Source organism: Phyllostomus hastatus, unplaced genomic scaffold (assembly GCF_019186645.2).
Source record: "Phyllostomus hastatus isolate PE091 unplaced genomic scaffold, TTU_PhHast_1.1 phas_contig_34, whole genome shotgun sequence".
In the NCBI taxonomy this organism is placed as follows: Eukaryota; Metazoa; Chordata; class Mammalia; order Chiroptera; family Phyllostomidae; genus Phyllostomus; species Phyllostomus hastatus.
In genome coordinates this window covers 42,490,762-42,511,812 of record NW_025333857.1, presented here as the reverse complement: position 1 = coordinate 42,511,812, position 21,051 = coordinate 42,490,762, and the positions used below count along the sequence as shown (strand labels likewise).

Here is a 21,051-nt window from a genome sequence, read left to right as displayed (position 1 = left end):
TGAAAACATGGACATGAACATCAATAAAAATCACTGGTATCTGGCTTTGGGACTCAGTCATAGATGCACACTAAGTGAGACAAATACGTGGACTAACCATCTAGGCTATATCCCAGTTTCCTCCCAGATCAACCCTACTGGGTCCCAGGACCCAACTACATAACTGCGAAAAGAAGAAAAACTGTAACTTGCTTTTCAAGTGGCATCTCCATGGCAGTGTGCCAAGATTAAGCAAAACCAAGACATGAGTACTGATAATTCTTAGAAGAGTTCATTTTACTCAGCTCCTTGGGGTAATATATTTTCATACTAGCATATACCATATATTCTGGAATAGTGTGTACAATTCCTTTGCTGTGGGTTGTTACTTGGGTGGCCTCCAATAAGCCATACCTCCCTATTTCCATGCCCTTGTGTAAGTTCCTCCTTTTCAGTCTAGGCTGTTCCTAGGACCTGCTCCCACCCATAGAAGGCAGTGAAAGTGAGACCGTGCCATTTCTAGACCCTAAGTTGTAAGAAGGCCTGGCTGCCGTGATGTGCTTTTAAAAATATTTGACTATTTTGAGTCTTCTATGATGTGAAGAAATGTAAGCATCCATGTGCAGAAGTCCACATGGAAGGGAATTAAAGCTCTTGGCTTATAAACCCAGTGAATTCCCAGCCAGCAACAACCTGCTGTGAGTGAGAGACCATTTTGGACTTTTCTAGTGACTGAACCAACAGAGTATAATGTAGAACATCACCTGGTCAATCCTTAGAATTGTGAAAAATAAGGAACTGCTCTTGTTTTAAGCTGCTGAATTTTGGGGTAGTTTGGGACACAGAATTAGATAACCAAAGCCCATGTTTAAAGTAAAAATTTTGATTTCAAAAAAATTTAACAATTCAAGAAGGCATTTAGAGTTATACCCTAAGACCTTGATCCACCAGTCAGTCAGGGTACTTCAGTGATATGATTGAGAAGCATTTCCTTAGAATATAATTCAAAAGAAGATAATCCCCCAGACTCAGATATAATTTTTAGTTGATATATGATTAAGAGGAGCTTGTGCCCTAAGCTTTTGTTAGGTGAACAGAGCTAAGCATTTTTAAATCAGGCCTGTTTATACCAAGGTTGCTAATGGGGCCATTTTAAGACATTATGTAAGTACGGACATCATTTATAACTGGCACTTTCCTCCAGAACTCTTAATTATTTTCTCTCAAATTCCTGCTTCTATAACTAAGAGACTCCATTCATTTGGCCAGATGTAACTGACCCTAGAAAACAACCTAAAGCTAAGAATAAGAAATAAACCCTCACTCTAGCAGTTCATCAAATAGTCCCTTCCTAGCAAGACCCTCAGCACCTCCCTGCCAGATTAAAATCTCTGAGTTAACATAATGAATAATTATGAGTAATTATTCAGTACCTGTCTCATGAGGATGACAAGGGTCACAGTTATTAATATTGATCAGCCACATCCATGGACACACTATTACCCAGCACCAGATCCAGAGTATTTGAGAACTTGGTATGACCCAAGGTAAGGCAGAGAAGGAAAGGGACAGGAAAGGGATAGAAGGACAAGACTCACACCCACTGCCTACAGTGAGCCAGGCATGATGCTAGATGTGTTACATGCACTGAAAATCACTGAGGATGCAGAAGAACTGAGCAAGTGGGCATTGTTATTCTCATTGTATGCATACTGCAATGATGTGGGCCAAGTGTTTAGTGCAGCAGCTGGCTCTTAATAAGTGCCTCCAGATAGTAGACATTAGTATTTTTATTGTGCTGTTAATGTCATTCAACAAAATGGAAACTGAGGCTGATTGAGGTTAGGGTCACACAGGAGCACCAGTGTGGGGCCAGGATTAAAGTCCTAGTTTGTTCAATGTCACTGTCTCTGTACTAGTAATAATGATTGTGTTGTAAAGAGAATGGTCAATTGTTCCCCCGTCCCCACTATTATGGCTGAAAAAGTAGTACCCTTAGAATATGACAAGCAACAATATGTTAAAATTATATCAAATTTCAAATACAAAAACATTTTGGGGTCCTGATTAAAGCATCAGGGGTGTTTTAGAACTTCAAGGAGGGAAAATGTTTTAGAAGGGCCATTTGAAAAAGTCATTGTAGTCAACAAATGAAGAAAGTTCATCCATAAGGCAATTGGCCAACAGGTAAAAGCTGAACTTCTCAGGGATCTAAACCAAAGCAGATTCTATTGCTTGTGATTTGTCCTGATAATGGACTCAACCTTCCGCTGTTAAGGGTCGAAGTGGGTATCTGAGGTCAGGTCAACCTCACAATGTGTGGAGAACTTTAAGAATGGAGCCCAACCCCTAGGGATTTCCACAGGGTTGACGGCCAGGTGCTTGGTGACGAGTGGTGGAGGCAAAAGACTCCGGGTGGCCTGGAGGCCAGGGAATGGGGGTTTGTGTCTTGTCTGTCAGCTTCTACCTAGACTATGAATCTTACTTAAACTTTTCAAATCGCACTTTCTTCATCCATTAGAAATTGCCTGAATGTGAACTTTCGCCAAGATAATGTACGTGGAAACACTTAGCTCTGGTAAGTCTCAAAAAAAAAGAAGTTTCCTTTCCCCTTCCCTTTCCAGAACAAGTTGAGTTCTGTCAATGTTCATCACTAACCTCTGAACCCAAGAATAACATTTTCCTCTGCCTTTTTTGTCCTGGCTGACTTCTGTTTGCCTTATTAACTACTTGGAAAGTCATGAGGCTGCATTTGTTTTGTTTTCTGTTCTACTCTGTGGTTTGTCAAAATGCCATGTACCTTAAAAAAATGGGTTTTGTTACTCCTTGTGAAATTTATTTAAATCTTAAGCAAATAGGACACAAAACAAGATCATGTGTCCCTCTTGTTCTCCATAGTATCGAGAAAATAATTTACGACCTCAAATAACACTAACAAATAATTTTTTCGTTAAGGAAAAATAAGTGAACACAGCCCTTCTGTAGTTTCCCAACTTAGATTTTTCTAGCAGGGTCTAAGCCAGAAAGCTGAAATCTATATAACAAAGCAAAGCTGAGAATGGATGCTGCCATCTTGCTGGAGACAGTTACCTAGCACCACTACAGGCAGCGACTGTGTGATGGCCAGAAAGAGAAACAGTATTTTGGACCACACTCTGGACTTGAGCTTATATTTCATTGATGTATTTCATCTTGCCATGACGAATGCTTAGTCCAGCTTACAATCAAGCTCCAGAGAGGCTGCCACTTTTGTTTTTGGTTATTAAATCATTTTCTTCTTAAACCCCACATCTTTTGGCTCCAAGACCTTTTCTAGTTGTCATAAATGATGCTGGAGTATCGTTTTTTAATTCCTTTGACAGCAGGAAGGCATCGCCTCCTGAGGGCACTTAACTAGTTACTTGATGATGAATAGGTCTTGAGGCCTTTGGCAGCTGCTAGCCAGATTCACACCACCAGGGGAGGGTGGGGGTGATGGGAGATAACCTCAAGTGAATCCTTAAGTATTCCTTTGCTTTGAAAGCTGACCTAGGGGAAGTGCCTGGCTTAAGGGGATGAGAAGAAAATGAGCAACACACCCTTGATTACGAAATATCAGTTTGGGCTTTTGCAAGATTCTGTAAGAACCTCTTCCATTTCTTGAAATATGATCAATTCTTCCAAAATAAAATGCATGAAGAAGTTCCTTCTTTCTCTCTTCCTCCCTTTTTCTTTTTCTTTTTTTTAAATGAACTGCATACTTTTCCCCCAAGCAACAGAGTCTAAGCCCATACAGAATCTTTATCTTTTGTCCATGCTCATTTCACCCTTAGCTAGTTTGGCAGAAACTGAGAGCTCATGCCTTCCATTAAGGCAGTCAAGAAAAAATGCTTACCAGGATTTACTCACTCATCAGCCTGACTAATCATACTCATTCACTGTTCCTTTCATACAGATTTTAAATTATGACTCTCAAAGACACACACCACCCAAGAGACATCTGCTTCCTGGTTTGCGCTGTCTCCTTCTTACTCCAGGGAAAAAATACTCTGTGGCCCAGAAAACACCAGCTAAGCAAAATCTAGAAGTGAGAACTGATTGGTTTCAAGCTAGTGAAGGGTCAAGTCAAGGAGAAGGTGCTGAGATAAAGGTAATGGGGAGCTAGTAGGATAAAAAGACACAAAAGGATCTTCTCATTCAACACATTCAGGGAGAGTATTCAGCCGACAGAGTCCAGTGACAAGCCTCAGATGCCTCTGCACAAGGACAGAACAAACAGATGCACTGCGCACAGGTTACCAGGGCAAAGCTGGTCTGAAACAGTGTGAGGTACTCAGTCAGAGCAGGAGCTCTGGGGATAGCAGCAGCACTAGGCTGGACTTGAACACAAGCATAGGCACTGCTCAGGTAGTGATTACCTCACCCCAAACCATCAAATGTTGGGATAAAGTGCTTCTCAGATAAGGTCAAGTTAAAGGAGTTCATTATCACCAAGCCCTTATTATATGAAATGTTAAAGGGGCTTATCAAAGAAAAAGAAGATAAAAAACATGTACAATAAAATGACAGCAAATGCACAATTATTAACAACCACACCTAAAACAAAAATGAAAACAAACTAAGCAATCAACTAGAACAGGAACAGAACCACAGAAATGGAGATCACAGGGAGGGTTATGAGCAGGGGAGTGGGAGGAGGAGAAAGGGGGAAAAGGTACAGAGAATAAGTAGCATAGATGGTAGGTAGAAAATACACAGGGGGAGGGTAAGAATAGTATGGGAAATGTAGAAGCTAAAGAACTTATGACACATGGACATGAACTAAAGGGGGGAATATGGGTGGGAGAGGGTTTGCAGGGTGAAGGGGAATGAAGGGGGGGAATTGGACAACTGTAATAGCATAATCAATAAAACATATTTTTTAAAAATGTTGGGCATTAAAGAGGTTAGGGGGACCAATAGCTCTGTGAACTTGGAAGCAACTTCTTATGGGTCCATGGTCCAAACTGAAATTTCTCCTTCAAAGGAAAATATGGGGATATAAGTTCAAATTCATAAAATATGATAACCTTAACTTTCTCTCTGGAAATTTCTTTGCATGAAACTTCTTTAGCTGAGTCCACAGCAAATTCTTTCTATAGGTCACATACATCTACAAAAGCATATGATGTTGACGCAAAGAGCTAAATCCCATTTCTTTATCTACAGTGTTCTAAGTTCTCTGAAGATCTCGTCTTTCTGGCTAATTAATTTGTTGGCAAACAGAATGTTAAAAAAGCACAGTACCTTCAAGATTGCTGCTGGAAAACCATTTTGAATACTTCGTTTAAATAAACCACACAGGAAATAGGTCCTCCTGACACCCTTTCCTTCTGAAGTTGCCCAAACTAACTCTGGTTATTACTCAGCTTAGGCCTTTCACATGTGCTTGGCATAATGCTTCTCAGGATTATTAAGAGCAAAAGAAAAAAGAAAAGAAAACTTCTACTACAAGTTCATTTCACGTACTCAATTTATTACAGCACAACGAACACTAAATGTGGTTCACATTTAAATCATGTCTTTAATATAAAGATCTAGAGCTTCTAAAATTGTGTGTGCAATAGCCATTTTTCAAGAAGCTGTTTAATAGCTGGATATCACGTTTCAGGGTCTTGACCTCACTATTTAGAACTTGATCCCCTTTCAGTGATTTGTTACTTGAACCTCATTTTCAAGGGATCATCAGAAAATAGGCTTCTGGTCTTTTACGTTTCCAGTTAGTAAAGCCATATATAAAACGCTAAATAATTTTTGATAAATGGGCTTAATTAGACCGTAGATTTTGGAACTGAATAGTTTGAAGGGGTCTCAGTGATCATCTCTACATGAGAGAGTTATAAATTACTAGTTAGTCCGGGAAACACTTTGCAGGCCAGACAACACACTACTTCTTTCTACTGCCCTAGGCTAACTAGGAAGCATGCAGACAGCCTTTTTCCATCAGTTTCCTGGCCTCTCCACCACATCCAGTGTATTTCACTCCTTGCATGTTTAGATAGGGCTTTATCTTTTATGTCTAAGATTTTGAGAACGCACCTCAACTCTGAGAAATACAAACAATAGTGCAATTGCAAAATACCTTGTTTGCCCTGAAATATATTAGATAAAGGAAATATTTAAAATCACAATCGCTGGCACCATACACAGTATAATTAGTGTTAAGCGTCCATGACAAACTGTGCTTCACAAGTTGCTCAAGCATCATAAGCATTATGAGAAGACCAGCTTTATTAAACACTGAAAATTGTATTTTTCCCAGTGGTTGTAGTGCAAGATAATGAACTCCCAACAAGTGGCAGCATAAATGCAAATTCAATTTTGCACAAGATTCACAAAGACCATTGTGCCAGTGGAGACACAGCCTCCATCTAGACAAAAGGAAAAAAATTCCTCATGTTCAGTAAATGTGTGTAATTAGGAAAATATGAAAAACAGCTAGCTAATCATTGATATTATATGCATATCTGTATCTCTAATCTCATTTTTTTAAAAGTCTAGTAGAAAGTTGAACCTTGCTCTTCTAGGTTTCAAGTTTGATTTTTCAAAGGGGCTACTGATAATGGTGAAAGTAGAAGGCACCCTAATCAGGTCCAAAAATTTACTAATTCTTCCTTAAATTTTTGCTTTCTGCCAAGTGGCGTGCCAGGGTTTTAATTTATAAGAGCAAATTTTATTATACAAATAAGCAGACACTGTCTGGGAGACAAAATTGAAGCAGCTCTGATGGTTTTATTAATTTATTTTATTTACTTCTGGTTTCTCTTACCCAATCTTATTTATGTCAAAGTAAGTTGAAGCAGACTTCATTATGCAGTAAAATGCAATTTGAACACTTTTTATTGGGACATGGTGATTCAATCATTTCTCTCCTTAAATCCCATTATCTCTCCTTACATTATTTTGTACAGATCAAATCCCATAAGATGAAATTCCAAAAGAAACAGGAATTTGTGAGGAGGGATAAAATAATATCCCAGTAATTCCTTATACTATGAATACTAAGTTATACAAGAGTTAATGTTATTACCATTTTTGCAATATGATAGCATATTTTCTCTTAAGAAAATTAACTGAATTCGTGCACTTGACTTTTTAAAGTAAACTTTTGAGAGGCAACTATAGTTTCTAAGCATTTCAATATAGGATTATCAGAAGTATTGAACCTAATCTGTCCCAGTTTGGGCCTTTCTGCATTTTGTTGGTTATGTAGATTACAAAATTTTCCAAATCACTACCAGATCTTTTCCTCTTGAAATAGTGGAGTTTTTAAATTTTTGCATTTTAGTAACTTTATGAAGTATTTGTGAAAAAATAAATAAGTGGAGATTCCTCTCGTTTGCTATTTACCTGTTTTGTGTCAGGTATAGTGTTAGTATGCAGGGCAATCCTCAGTTCATAAATGTGTCTAGTTACCAGATGACTGTTTAGAAACAGGAGTCATTTTCTCTTAGAGACACTGCACCTGTGCTTAGGATGACAAGACTACACCTTAAATGCTTTTTAAACCTCTGTGCTATACTATACTCTCCCAATCACAATTCCTATGCCCTAACCCATCAGGAGTAAGATATTTCCATGTTTAGAGACTGGTAAGAGCTGTATGCTGAACAGAGAGGGCAGCCAAATATCAGTGAAGGAGAGAGATTCAGGTAAAACTCACAAGCAAATAAGGTGTGAGCCAGTCCCTAGGACACTTGCCTCCTCATCTCGCCCAGATTCATGGTCTTTCCAGAAGAGAGCCTTCCACAGTGGGTCTGGCCTACAGCAACAATCACCAAACTCTAACATGCCTCAGAGTCATGAGGCTTTTGTAACCAGGCAGGTTCTCTGGTCTGTCCTCTAGCTATTCAAACTGGATGGATAATGGTTGGAATGCAGTGATTTGATTCTTACAAAGCATATCTAGTCATTATCTCTGTCTCTCATACACACAGCAACAACAACAATAATAATAACTACAAGGACCACACAGTGTGGATCACAGGTCCGAATGCCTCTGCTTGCTGGAAACTGCAAATAACTGCCTAGCTAGCTGGAGGATGCAGAGTGAAAGGTAAACAGGGACAGGTCTGCTCCAGCAGCGGTGTCCCTCAGCTTTGCTGGGTATTTGAGAAGAAAAACATTGGGCAAAGCCTTGAACAAAGGCTACCCCATGACTCCACCATCACTTCTTAAAGCCATGTGGCTGCCATTGGGTGGCTCTCCATCACAGATGAGGTCCTGACATGCTGATCTTCACCACTTGAGTAATTCTTCACTGTGCTATCATAGGTTATTTAGAACATAAAAGGTACTTTTTCATAGTATAGGAAGGAATTTCAGGATTTAAACTGTGGGCAAAATCAGAACGTTTCAGATATATTTTCTCATCAGTTAAATTAGCTATATTTCCGATGTGAACCACTTCAAATCCTTTGTGGAACAATGTGTGCATGTTTGGGGAAAGCAAGAAAGAAGACTGGCTGAATGGCTAGACAGAGGCAAAGAGATGGGCACTAGAACATGTGCTTAAGAAAAAAGACTCTGGAGTCACATTGCACAGGTTCAAATCCTGGCTCTTCTGCCTATTAGGTACATGTCCTTGGGGAAGTTGCTGAATTTTTCTATGCCTTATTTTCTTCAACTTTGCAACAATACCTATTACATAGAGCACAATACAAAACAAAAAGCACTGGCATACTTGAATCCCAATTTACAAAAGTTAAATAAGACAAATATATGTAAGCACACTGTACAGTAGCTGACACATATTAACTGTATAATAAATATTCATTATCATTGTGTTAGAGATAAAAGTAAATGTTAGTTGGTAACATTCATTAATCAAGTTTTTAGCCTTCTAAGCCAGCTTTTGCTGCTAGATTAGGCAGCATGAATTTAGGGAGGGCTAGGCCTTAATTCATATGAAACTTCCTTGTTAGTCTCAGGAAGGGGTCACCTGACACACCTAACTGGGTTGGTCCTGAAACCTCCCTGCCTCCTACCAATAACTTCCTGAGTTTCTTTTTGACAATACTCCCCAGTCATCTCCCAAGCTGCCCCGTTTTAGTCCCTGAGCCTTGAGTCTCCTCAGTGAGCACTGCTGTCAGTCCCCAAGGTCACACACACTCTGTGTAGTTTTCCAGAATTATTCTTCTTGTTTCCACATCCCTACTCTTTGCAGGCTTCTTCCAGAAGCATTTGCATGCCTATCTTGTTGCCAATTCTTCTCCACAAAGTCACTCTTGGAACTTCAACATCAGACCTCTAAAAGAAATCATCCTTTCACAATACCAAATGAAAAGCATTGGCATACCTGAAACCTAATTTACAAAAGCAGTCAGAATTCTTAAAACATGAACAACGTGGGAGGTGAAACGGAAACACACACACACACAAAAGCTTTAAACCCAACAGTCAACAGACATGGCCATGGGGATAAATAGCATGTAATTCAAATGGAAATGTTGCCTAGCTTCTGCCCCTGCCATGATCAGTGAGGAATTTAACATATTAGCCATACCTGATGCTCAGTGAAATAGAGATGTATTTTCCCCCTAAAGCTATAGTAATATTATAAGTGCAGTAAACACAACTGTCCACTCATTTGTTCATTCAATTATTTATAACATGTCTCTTGTACACCGACAGTGTCCTGGGCACTGTTTTAGGAGCCAAATATCCAAAGCACATTTGTCCATTGAACAGCCCACGATTAGGAACTTAGAAAATTGTCAGTAAGTATTTCCATCTGTGATGGAAAACCCATGTAGTCATTTTCAATGACTACATTCAAAGACTATTGCCATTGAATTCTCTGGTAAGACATGGCTTCCTGATTATGCCCATTCATAATCAGGAAGATGATGACAATAGAGACATATGTTTATATGTGCTAAACCTAATCTGAACTTTCATCCCCAGCCCTTCTACCCTGCCCCATCCTGGAGTTCATTATTAAAGGTTTCAGATAGTCTTCTTAGAGATTTGTTTTATTTCATTTCTTTGGGAAAATTTTCCATATTGGCAAATAAACCCAGGTACACGCCAAAACACACACAACCCCCACTCTGAGGGACACAAAGGACCCATCAAATTCTGTCTTTGGAAATAGTTCCACCCTTTTCTCTGAAGTCTCATTCCAGTTAGTCTCTCCAAGCTGCTCTTGGGCCGCATCTCCCCAAACCCCAAAGGGTAGCCTGAGCTCTGCAGCTTTGTGCCAATATGTGCATGGGGGTTCAGGAGGCCCAGAAATCTCAACAACAACATGTTCATGGTATCATTCATTATTTGTCATGATGGACTTTGGACTGCAGTTGAATAATTCACGCTCTAGTCTTTTCTAAGCTATCAAGATAATTAAGAGAATCAACATTTGGTCAGAAAAGAATTTGTTCATTTTGGCTAACCTCACCATTCTAGTTCATCTGCATACATCAAGCCCAGTGAAGACTTGTTATGTGGCATTTGGGGCAAACACATGTTACTCTACTTGTTAAAAGACTAGTATGAGGTACTAGTCATATATATCAATCTGTGTAAGCATATGCACCTGTGATAAAGTAGGTGCTTAAAATATAAGCTCCTCGATGCCCCCTGACCCTATGAAGGTCCTGATGCCTGCTCTTCCTGTGGAAGAAAGGCCATTTATCAATGCAGACTCATGTTTTTCAAGACTCCCTTAAGGTTAAAGATCTGCAGGGATTTTGACCCCTTTTAATTAGTCGGTTTGGAAACATGGACCTTTGCATGGAAAACAAAGAATGAGTCAAAGAGGGTGAGCCTGAAAAGTGACTTGTCTGTTCTACATGGTGTTCACAAGGCTGGCGTCCAAATCGGTTGCCGGTGGAATGGCTGGCGAGCAGGCATTACTGGCTCTGCGTCCCCTTGGCCTCCGGGCACAGGGTGACTCAGACAGGTGCAGCGAGTGCCTCAATCTTCATTCACACCGTCGCCTAAAAAAACTCAGCAAATATGTACACCTCAGATTTCTCTTAAAATACTCAGCACTCATTGAATTCTGTCTTTGGAAAGATGGATATCATGTTCCCCTAGGAAATGTGATGGGACAGTCTCAGAGTAGAGAGGGCCTTCAGGAAGGGCTGGCAATCTATGATATTGAATGCTGTACCTAGGATTTCCTCAAATAAAACAAAAAAGGCAAACTTTTCAGAATTGGTTGGGGTGTGTGTGGGGGAGGGGAGAAGTGGAATTTTTACAGGATTTTAATTAGCCAAATACAAATGTCCAATCATTATGTTGTATACCTAAAATGAAAATATTTTATGTCTACTGTAATTGAAAAATAAATTTAAAAACACAAAGTTAAAAAAATAAATAAAAATGAGGGCTGATTATTCATGATTGCTGAGCATTTCTGTTCATGCCTTCATTGAGAAAACCTCACGACTGCCCCAGTGGGCTCTGTGCCAACCCAGTCCTGGGTCAGCCGACCGACCACTGGTTCCTTTCTCGTCCAATAATAAGTTCACTGCCCACCATCTGGCATTCTCCAGCTTTTATGTTAGAAGGTTAATACACTCAGCATACCTTGATAAACCCACATGAAAGGTGCAATACGAACACTACTATTCCTCTTGCAGAGTTAGAAAATTGCTAGATATTATTTTTTGAAAAGGTCAGCAGTCGCAGGCGGCTACAAAGAGCCCAAGACTTCAGGAGGCTGATCTGGGCCTGAGCAGAAACTTTCCCATGTGTTGGGGTATAATTTAGGTTTATTTTTCCTCCTAACCTCTCTGAGCCTCAGTTTTCCCAGCTTCAAAACAGAGTAATAATAACCATCTTCCAGTACTAATAAGAATTAATTTGTTTTTAAATATGAAAATAGAACTCATGGGGCCTGGTGCATACAAGGCATTAGATATTAGTTGTGTAAATTCTGAGGAATGCCCAGGTGCAAAGGGTGCTCGTGACAGTAAGAAACAGGCTAAGTCAGAATGAGGTACTTAAAAATCTCTAATACATTTCTCCTTCAGCAAGTGTGATACTAAAACTGCAAGTATGGGAAAATAAAGCAAAACCTAATGAATTTTTATAAAAGAATTTCACTTATAGTTTATTAGTTTATCCAATTTTCTTTTTTAGATCATTTCTCAAATTTACTGAGAAGGTCCTCCAATCCTCCTCACTTTTTACCTTTTTTTAAAAAAATCTTAGATTAAATTTAAACTGTGCCATCTTTGTAGCTGTTACATTGTAAATAGCACAAAAAATTGAGGAAAGTCTTCTGTAACTTGAAAACTATTATCTTCCTCTCTAAAGAAATATCTTACATCATTGACAAATGATTAAAGTTCTGATATATGTCTTTGTTGTATCACTCATGTTGGATTTTGTACGCATTCATCAATGATGTCATGATGTGGGCAACTTCTTTACTGAATCAGATTGTAATGAAGCATCTATTTGAAGTCTGATTTTGTCAAACTATGGTTGGATTGCAGCCATAGGTTGAATGCAGATATGAAAGTTCAACAAAAATCAACTTAAAGCATTCTGGGATAATCAGCTGACTATATGAGATTTACAATAAAATGTGTTGCATATGTCAATATTAGTTGTAAATTGTTAACTTTTTTTACCTGCAAAAAAAAATCTTTGTCTCTCTCTCTCCCCACAGCCATGTTTATTTCCTCCCTCTGGAGAGTTACACTCAAAACTGCAGTGGGAAGATGAGAATGCATGTCTCTGCAGATATTTCAACAGGGAGCAAAGAGTAGTTAGTGCTGGAGGTGCTGAGGCTGGCTAAGCAAAAGGGAGCCAGGGAAATGTATCTCCAGGCGCAGGTGGGGTGGGGTGAAGGAGCACAATTAGGCCAGGAATGCAGCAAGGGAGGGAAGACCGAAGGCTAACCAGTCCAGTAGCTAATGTATACAAAACAGGACTTGGCAATGACTAGAGGTTTACAAAATCTAGGCCACAAGAAGCCTGTGTCCAGGGCCTGGCTAGGGTCAGGGGAGTGAGGTTCATGCCTTGTACATAAAATTTAAGAGAACACCGAAAATTCAGTAATCAAGATGAATGATATTTCAAGGCAATATTTTCAAAAATAAAAACTAATGCAAACATCTATGGTGAAAAATATTAAAACTGTAAATAACTATAGGCTCTGACCCTGTCAGGAGTCAGGACACCACTTACTTTATCCCAGCCCTCTCAGATCCTGTCTTCATGTAAAATTTTGCTATTTTCTTCATAGGTTGTTTTCACATTAATTTTTATATTTAAAATACGGCATTAAAATATTATTTATCTTGATTTTTGAGATTCTTGGTGCCCCCTCCCCACCCTTAAGTCCTGCACCCTGAGGGAGGGCCTCACCCACCTTACCCTAGTCCTGGCCCTGCCTGAGTGGGGAGGGACCTGTGTAAAAGCCGAGGGGGGCGTGCTCCTTGGGAGCCAAATGGTAACAGAAGGGGACAACTTCTAGAGGGTGTTTGTGGTGCTTTTAGACATCCCAACACTGAGTTATAGTCTTAAGTATGTAAGAATAATTAGTAGGTGACAAAAGTAGGCAGCAGAGACCACAGATCTGACACTATTGTCTTTATTGGTATACGCGTTTGTCTCTGAAGGATAAACTACATCACAAATTGCAGTACAACAGATCTTATTTTCACGAACATGTCTGTATAATAAAGAATTCCAAGCTCCAATGATCACATTGATATGTGCGGGCAAGTCCTGGAGTTTCTGAACATAGTAAAAGAATGCAAGTCATGTTTTAGGTCCACTCTCTTGCATCAAATATGAGAAGAAAATAAAGTTTAGCAATGTGTAGCAGTCCACAGAGGCCGATCCCTACCTCCCCCCACCCCCTTAGATCATGGTGCAGCATCAGAGGGCAGAGCCTCCATCAGAGGCCAGAACCACTGAGACCAGCAAGTGCAAGGCGGCAGACAGGCCCAGTAGTAGAAGGCTGGTTGTTCGTTGACTGCAGCGGAAGGCAAGCAGAGAGACCTCTGAGAGAGGATCCCTATAACACCCAGACTGCTCACCTAGCAGTGGAAGGGTCTCTTTGGGGAACATTATCCACACCCACAGAAGTCCCCCTTTTCAAAAGTGGGCAGAGAATGTGGGAACCTCTTGAATTCACCCACAACCCAATAACCCATCTCATAGCTTGGCCCATACACAGAAGCATGGCACTTAATAATGTGGATCCCTTCTAAGAGAACAAAGAGAGCCACTGGGATGTTTACACCAGTGACTGTACCCATGTATCAGCTATTAGACCCCAGTCTAGCTAACACACACTTTAATTAAAACTTGGGATGTAATGAACAGGAAATAGCAGAGAGTACACATCATCCCACAGGAGAAGCGGGATTTAAGAAGTGGGTAAGCTTATCCCTTTTGCTACTTGGCCGTTGGCTCCCTCTCCAAAGCTCAGGAATTAAGGAATCAAAGGTGGAGCTCCCCACCACCAATATCTTACTAGAAAATGAGGGCTTTCCTCTTCAAAAACTAGTGTTGATAAAGGCCTACATAGGGCTCAAGAAATACTAAAACCTTATGTGTAACTAGAGGAATTTTACCATCGGTTCGAAACAAAGCTTTTAAGAGGGAAGAAATACCCTAAAAGTAACAGCACTTGGGAAAGAAGAAAATGGCCCTCACTAAATAAGGGCTAAGCAGTGATATGGATTCATAATTGCTTCTGTGGGTATCAGGAAACAGCACTAATGGAACTAGGAACTAGGAAGAAACGTGATCATCAGCGTCATGGTTTCTGAAACTTACAAGCAGAAAAAAGGAGGAAGGATGGCAGAATGAGCTGAACAGAGGAAGAGATATTTATGGGTTAGGATAGGGGTATGAGACCCAGTTAGTCCAGCTGATGGGGTACTGTATTAATAGAATGGGATCTGTCCCTGGATCACCAGTTCATTTCTCTCTGTTCTTTAGCAACAGACTGAAGGCCAACTCACATGCAAAAGTAAACTCTTTTCAGGAGCAAGGGTGGGAGTGAGTACTGGGCATGAGAGTATAAATGAATCTGAAGCTCCATCACTTTTGCAGGAAAATAAGCCAGGTGGCTGGTCAGTGGTGCCAACTCTGCTCATTTTACAAGCAGACATATCATGTAGCCTCCTGTAGTAAAGACATTCCCTAACATGGAGACTAGCTCTTTTCATATAATTAGAGAGTGTAGGATTTTATCCTGCCCCTTCTATATCAACCACTTTGTTGGAACATTAGGAATATGGCACTCGGTCTAAATGCCATCATTATCTAATAACAAGCTTGGGTTCCACTTTAATGGACCCAGAAGGTCAATAGCATGGTTAAATAAATGTGCTAAATAATAGCAACAGGATAAAAAGAATGCTGATATCTACATATATTCATATCTTGTATAATAATGATAAGAATAATATAAAAACTAGGCATTAGATTACTGGTTTCTTTCTAGAATTCTTCCCCCTACCTTTTGTTTCAAAATTATACAAATCTAATCTCTTATAAATCATAGGAATCTACCTGTTCTGAGCTCGTTTTTAGAATCTGTTAACTGTGATATTATTGTACAAAATACCAACACTGGCATACTACTGGAGAGTATTACTGAGAGGTCTCCTTGCCACGAACCCGGTTTAGGCCTAGATGCCTAAGACATCAGAAAAAGACTAGGGGTTACTGGGCAGCTAACTCCATCAAGTTTAGGCAAGTTTCAATGCCTAAAAGGAGATTCCAAGTTGTCAGAGCTCCTTGCACAGCCCAGGGATCCGAGTGGAAGAAAGACATTTCTGAATAGTGGGAAACATATTAGATGTAACTACCCTGGCCTTTAAGATACAGGACAATGAACTCCAGGAAAAGAGTTGGCTAGCCAGGGTGAAGAGCTGGGAGACAAAAAATGGCCAGCTGCTTCATTTAAGCTGTGATCTACATATGGAGTCATAGAGAGTGTTGACCCTAAGCCAGGACTCTCAGCTTGCCTTGGCAGAATAGGGAGCCCCTTACTTCCTGAGTCTTCCCAGCTCACAACACACTCCTCATCCTCTCTATGATGTTCACCATGTGTGAACAGGGTTCCTATGGATTTAGGATCACTCTAGACCAGACTTGACATGGCCAGTCCAGTCCCCCAGCTCTGTCTTAACCCACGGACCATGAAGTGAGCATGAAATCTAAAACTGGCAGTAACATACCCACTATGAATTTTCCAGCACAATCCACCCAAGATGAACCATTGCTATAGAAATATGAACAAAGCCCAGTCCAAATAAAGGCTGTGGCACAGATGGGTAGGCTTTATATCACAGGAGATTAAAAGGACATTTGCAAGACTAGAAAGCTATATAAACAAATGATATTGTCAGCAGTTATGTCTGTTAGAATTACAGGAGAGTTTTTATTTCATCTTTGTTTCTTATGCTTTCCAAATTTCCTACTATAACCTATATTATTTATTTTTATTTTAAAGTACCTTATTTGGGGGCAATTAAGGCCTAATTTTGTCTCATTGGCAGAAACTGTCAGGTCTCTACCAACTCAGGCAACCAGGCAGCCATTGTGGTTTGCCCGAGAATGTCCTGGTTTTAAAATTGAAAGTTTTATATCCTAGGAACCTTCTCAGTCCAGGTGGTCACTGAACTGCTGACATTCCCTTTTCCTATAGGACACAAATACTGCTTTTTCATTCAGAAACATGAAGCATTTTCTCAGAGGAAGGGATCAGGCCAGACAGAGGGCAGCATGGACTCAGCACCACTGTGGGCTCCCCTCAGAAGGCAGTTCTTGTTCCCGCTGAAGGACTGAGCCTGAGGAACCAGATCGCCTTTGTGCATGGCTATCAAGTGGAACTAACTAGTTCTTTCTCCATGTTTTTCTTGTCCATGGTATGGAACAAATTTGCCTTACCTGCCTTTCAGGGGAAGAAACAACTACCAAGAAAAAGAACACTAAAATAGAAAAACAAACAAAAAAGTATGACTGCCGTATCAATGAGGATAAAGGGCAGCAAGACTGTGTCTTGCTAAGGAGAGATGGCATGATGAGTAATCTGAGAAGAAGCCAACCATGGTAGGTTACCCTCCCAGGCTGGCAGATTCAGTAAAGAGAGAGAAAACATGCACTTTCCAAGGAGAAAATCTGCATCTGTTACAACAGCCACCATCAAGGATTGAGTATCACATCCAAGAAAAACTCCCATTGTGCCATCTCAACTTAACCACAGGGAACACTCAATTGTTCAAGGCATCTGGGTAGCAGGAACTTCTTCCCAACAGAGGCTCCTCTGCGTTTGCATTTGCTGAGCTGGCCCTGGTCCACAATCTGCTGGTACATGCAAGAGTGACCAACTGGAAACCAAAATGGGGGTGTGACTTGATTGGATTTATCCTGCTGGTACCCACTCTCCAGTTGAGCTGGGCCTTAGGAAACACCCAGAACAAACACATTAGGATCCTGCGTCTGCTGGCATGCTTCCAGCACAGCACTGATGATTTGGTGGAATTGGACTGAAATGTTTGATGTGAGAGGGCTACGTAATTCCATCTTGGCTGGCCAATGATGTGGAAGTAAAACAGCTTTCCAAATATCACTATGAGGGTCTCCTTGACCTAAATCTGCAATTGTTTTTCCTTTTCAGCTCTTACCTGTGGGATAGAAATGTTTTCTCTACGGATCTAGGTATCCTGTAATTGGGTGGTATTTCTTTTTTGAAAATAAATAATAACACCCAGTGGTCAAATGCTAATAAAGTGGTATCTCTTCTTTTACTTCTTGCAAATTTGACTGAAACTGGTTTGCTAACAAATCTTCACCTCAGTGGAGTTTATAACATGACTTACATTGTAAGTATAATTATACAGCATGTATTCATTTCCTTTCTTCTAGAGAACTCAAGTTGCTTTTTAAAGCATTATTTGATAGCTTCTTACCATCTCCTCTGGAGGTGAAAAGAGAATATAATATCAAGCTGTTATAGCTAGCGATGGGGGACTATGGCACCAAGAGGGGGAGAGAATTGAACTGGGACCTACAGATTTCGAGCAGTGTACCATGAGGACTCCCAAGGGATGAATTGTCAAGCCAGTGTGCCATAAACAAAGAAATTTCTAAGGATCCTAGAATAACTGCATTCTCTCTGTCCTAACACTCATGCTGGGAAGAACGGACTTAGCTTATTTTCAAAGTGCAGGCCATGGCCTTCAAAGGGATATAAACAGTTCCCAACGCAGCTATTATTTGGGCAATTAAATGCTTAGAAGAAAATATATTTGTGAAAGATGAAATTAAGAGGCAAAGTACAGAGATAAATGCTAAAACAATGGTTTGTACGTGTTTGTAAATCCTACCCCGACCATCAAAACAGACCATAGGCACAGAGTGCACTCGAGTTCGGAGATAACCTCAGGTAACTCTCTGTGTCCTCACCCTTTCATCTAATGAGCTCCTAGGGCCCTTGACATAATTCAGAATTTTTGCTCATGCATACTCAAAGTAACATTGCAAATGTGTTCAAAACCTCTGCAATTCTGTGAAAAATATCACCTCCTTTCCCTCCCCTTGCTGGTAACACGATGATGGTGTAGGTATGACAGTTAAGGGGAACAGGAGTGCCCTGTGTGATCTTTTCTACTACTTTTAAAGCACTCCCTCCCTTTATTACATTTTATTTCCTTGTTATTAGCTGGTCTATGAATCTGTGCTTATGTACATAATTGGGTAATAAGCATGTAACCAATAGAAAAACACATGTGTACACATGTACCACATACACATACACCACATGAACTATAATCACTGGAGAAGTATGGCACATTCTGCAGGAAATCAGTAAAGATCCACTTCATTGGAAATGGACTAGAAGGGGGAAAAAGTCACAATTCTTTATATGCATCTTCCCCAGGGAGTTACTCAGCCTAGATAGCCATAGAGGGCATGCTCAGTGAGAATACACACAGTACATATTTAGAGACAATTCTCATTTAATGTAGGCCCTGGGCCTAAGACCCTAGCTAATTTACAAGGATTTTCCAGGAAAGACACAGTTTTAGGAATGACAGTAGGTCTATGGCATTTGCTTTTCCTGCAGGGGAAGCTATAACACATTCCCATCCTTCAAGAGAACCCAAGATTGATGACTTGGGGGTTTTGCTGGTTAGTGTTTTTTATTTACTCCTTTTATTAAAATTTTTTTCAGCTCCCTCTGTACCCTGCCTGGCAAAAATGTTCTCAGCAGTCAAGGAGAGAATAGCAGCACAGCTGCCCTTGAGCCGAGTTTGTAAATCCTACTGGGAAACTACCCCGCACTGTCAGATGGTGTGGTTTTCAGACACGTCTATACAGACTAGTTGAATTAAAGACCAACTCCAGACTTGATGTTGCTGAGCTCCTCAGCTCCATCTTGCCATCCTGATTGATCGAGGAGATGGGTCTATAGTTAAAGTGGCATAGCACTTTGAGGGTTTAGTCATTAGAGCACACTGCTTTCTCTTTGGAAGGTAACTTCTTTCTTGGCTAGGTTATGGAAGCTAAGGAGTGACGTCAAGATGTTGTCTGGCCAGAATTTGCAGATAACCATAGAACTCTTCTCCTCCATCAGGTATGGATTTAGCCTCCTTTAGTTCCTGCAGTGACACAGGAGCCTCCAAATACCAAATTATTATCAGGCGGTCTTGGGGGAACCTCTGGGCCCTGCAATAAAGTAGACAGACTTGCTATTGGAAAGCGCTCGGGAGCAATTCAGCCCTGTTCAGATTGCTCTAAAATCCTGCAAACCATCTCTAGACTTGGTAAATAAAAACCTGACATAGCTCCTGATAGTAAAAAATGAATTCTGGGGATATAATGTATTAACATCCTTCACTTAAATGATCTTACATATCATTTAAAGAAGTCTGTTTTTGCTTGTGTTTTTTTATTTGTTTTTTGTTTTGTTTTGAAAGCAGAGTTACGTAAGTTTGGAGGCTGAATCATTTTTGAAAAGCCACTTCTGAGCATTGTCTGTGAAATAAAGTAATCTGACTCAGTCTGGTGTCATTTATTGTTCTCACCCAGTGTTTTAAATCTTGGGAATTTCACATAAAATATTTTAATAAATGCCTGTTCTCACTAGAAAAATTAGAGTATCTAGTTATACCTGGTCCTGTTTCAGTCAGCCATCAAAATGCCATATCAAATTTCTGATCTGGCCTGCTTTTCATATTGACCTGCACAATCTTGTAGGTAATTGGAATTTAGGACCCTTCCTCTAAGCTATCCTATTACAGTGCATTGTAATTATAGGATGATATCTTTAACCATTGGCCTCTCCTACAGGACCCCCTGAAGGCAAGGAACATACAGCATCATTATCACCAAATCTGCAGTTCCTAGCACTGTAGAAGTATTGTGGGTAGTCAATAAATATTTAATGAATGGAACTTTGCTATATTAGATTCTTACAATTCAGTAAAATAAAACTGAGACCACTCTTTCTTAATAAGATCACACAGCTATTTGAAAGCCAACATCTGTGGGCAGCCAGGAAGGTTGAGAAAAGAGAAGTAAATGTGCTGGCCTGTGGCCTAAGCCTCTGATAGGTCCAGAGGTAGGTGGTGTACTGTCCAAGTGACATTTTGCTTTAAGCATGTGGGGAAAATTCTAAACTTTTTCTGAGATGGTCTTACATTTGTTTTCCAGATGAAACCTATCCAAGTTCTTGACGATCCCTTCTCTAAAGGTTCTTTAAAGGTTAGTTGTAAAAAATATTCAATGGGAATCACTTAATTAAAAGATAATCTCCCAAAGTTGTATAGGCCTATAGCAACAGATCTCTCTGAATGTAAGGTCTATGCATTTTAAAATATTTTAATTTCTTAGCGACTACAATCAGGATGTTCAAAGATTGTATTTTTTGTTAAAAAATTATTCCTGCTAAAATTGTTATTTAAATCTGTTTAAATTGGCTAATATATTATTGAAAACATGTCTAAAAAATAAACTATTAGGCAGGGAAGTTTAATAAGAATAAAGCCAATGAGAAAGGCTATGGTCATCTTTACATGTTATAAGTCTGTTAGTAGTTAATATTTCAGTAATATATATCCACATCTGGTC

The 21,051-nt window shown here is 40.0% G+C and overlaps 1 protein-coding gene across 4 annotated transcripts in view; it reads right to left on the bottom strand.

Moving 5' to 3' along the window:
* NTRK2 (neurotrophic receptor tyrosine kinase 2) overlaps positions 1-21,051 on the bottom strand; it is a 327,977-nt gene that overhangs the window by 121,573 nt on the left and 185,353 nt on the right. Inside the window, exon 16 of one of the 4 annotated variants that reach the window (XM_045841009.1) lies at positions 19,495-19,647. The exons of 2 other annotated variants lie outside the window; for them this stretch is intronic. In XM_045841009.1, the coding sequence (XP_045696965.1) occupies positions 19,619-19,647 (29 nt within the window). In that variant the 3' untranslated portion in view covers positions 19,495-19,618. Of the gene's footprint in view, positions 1-19,494; positions 19,648-21,051 lie in introns of those variants that run through there. One more of the 4 variants, XM_045841010.1, reaches the window with a different exon arrangement.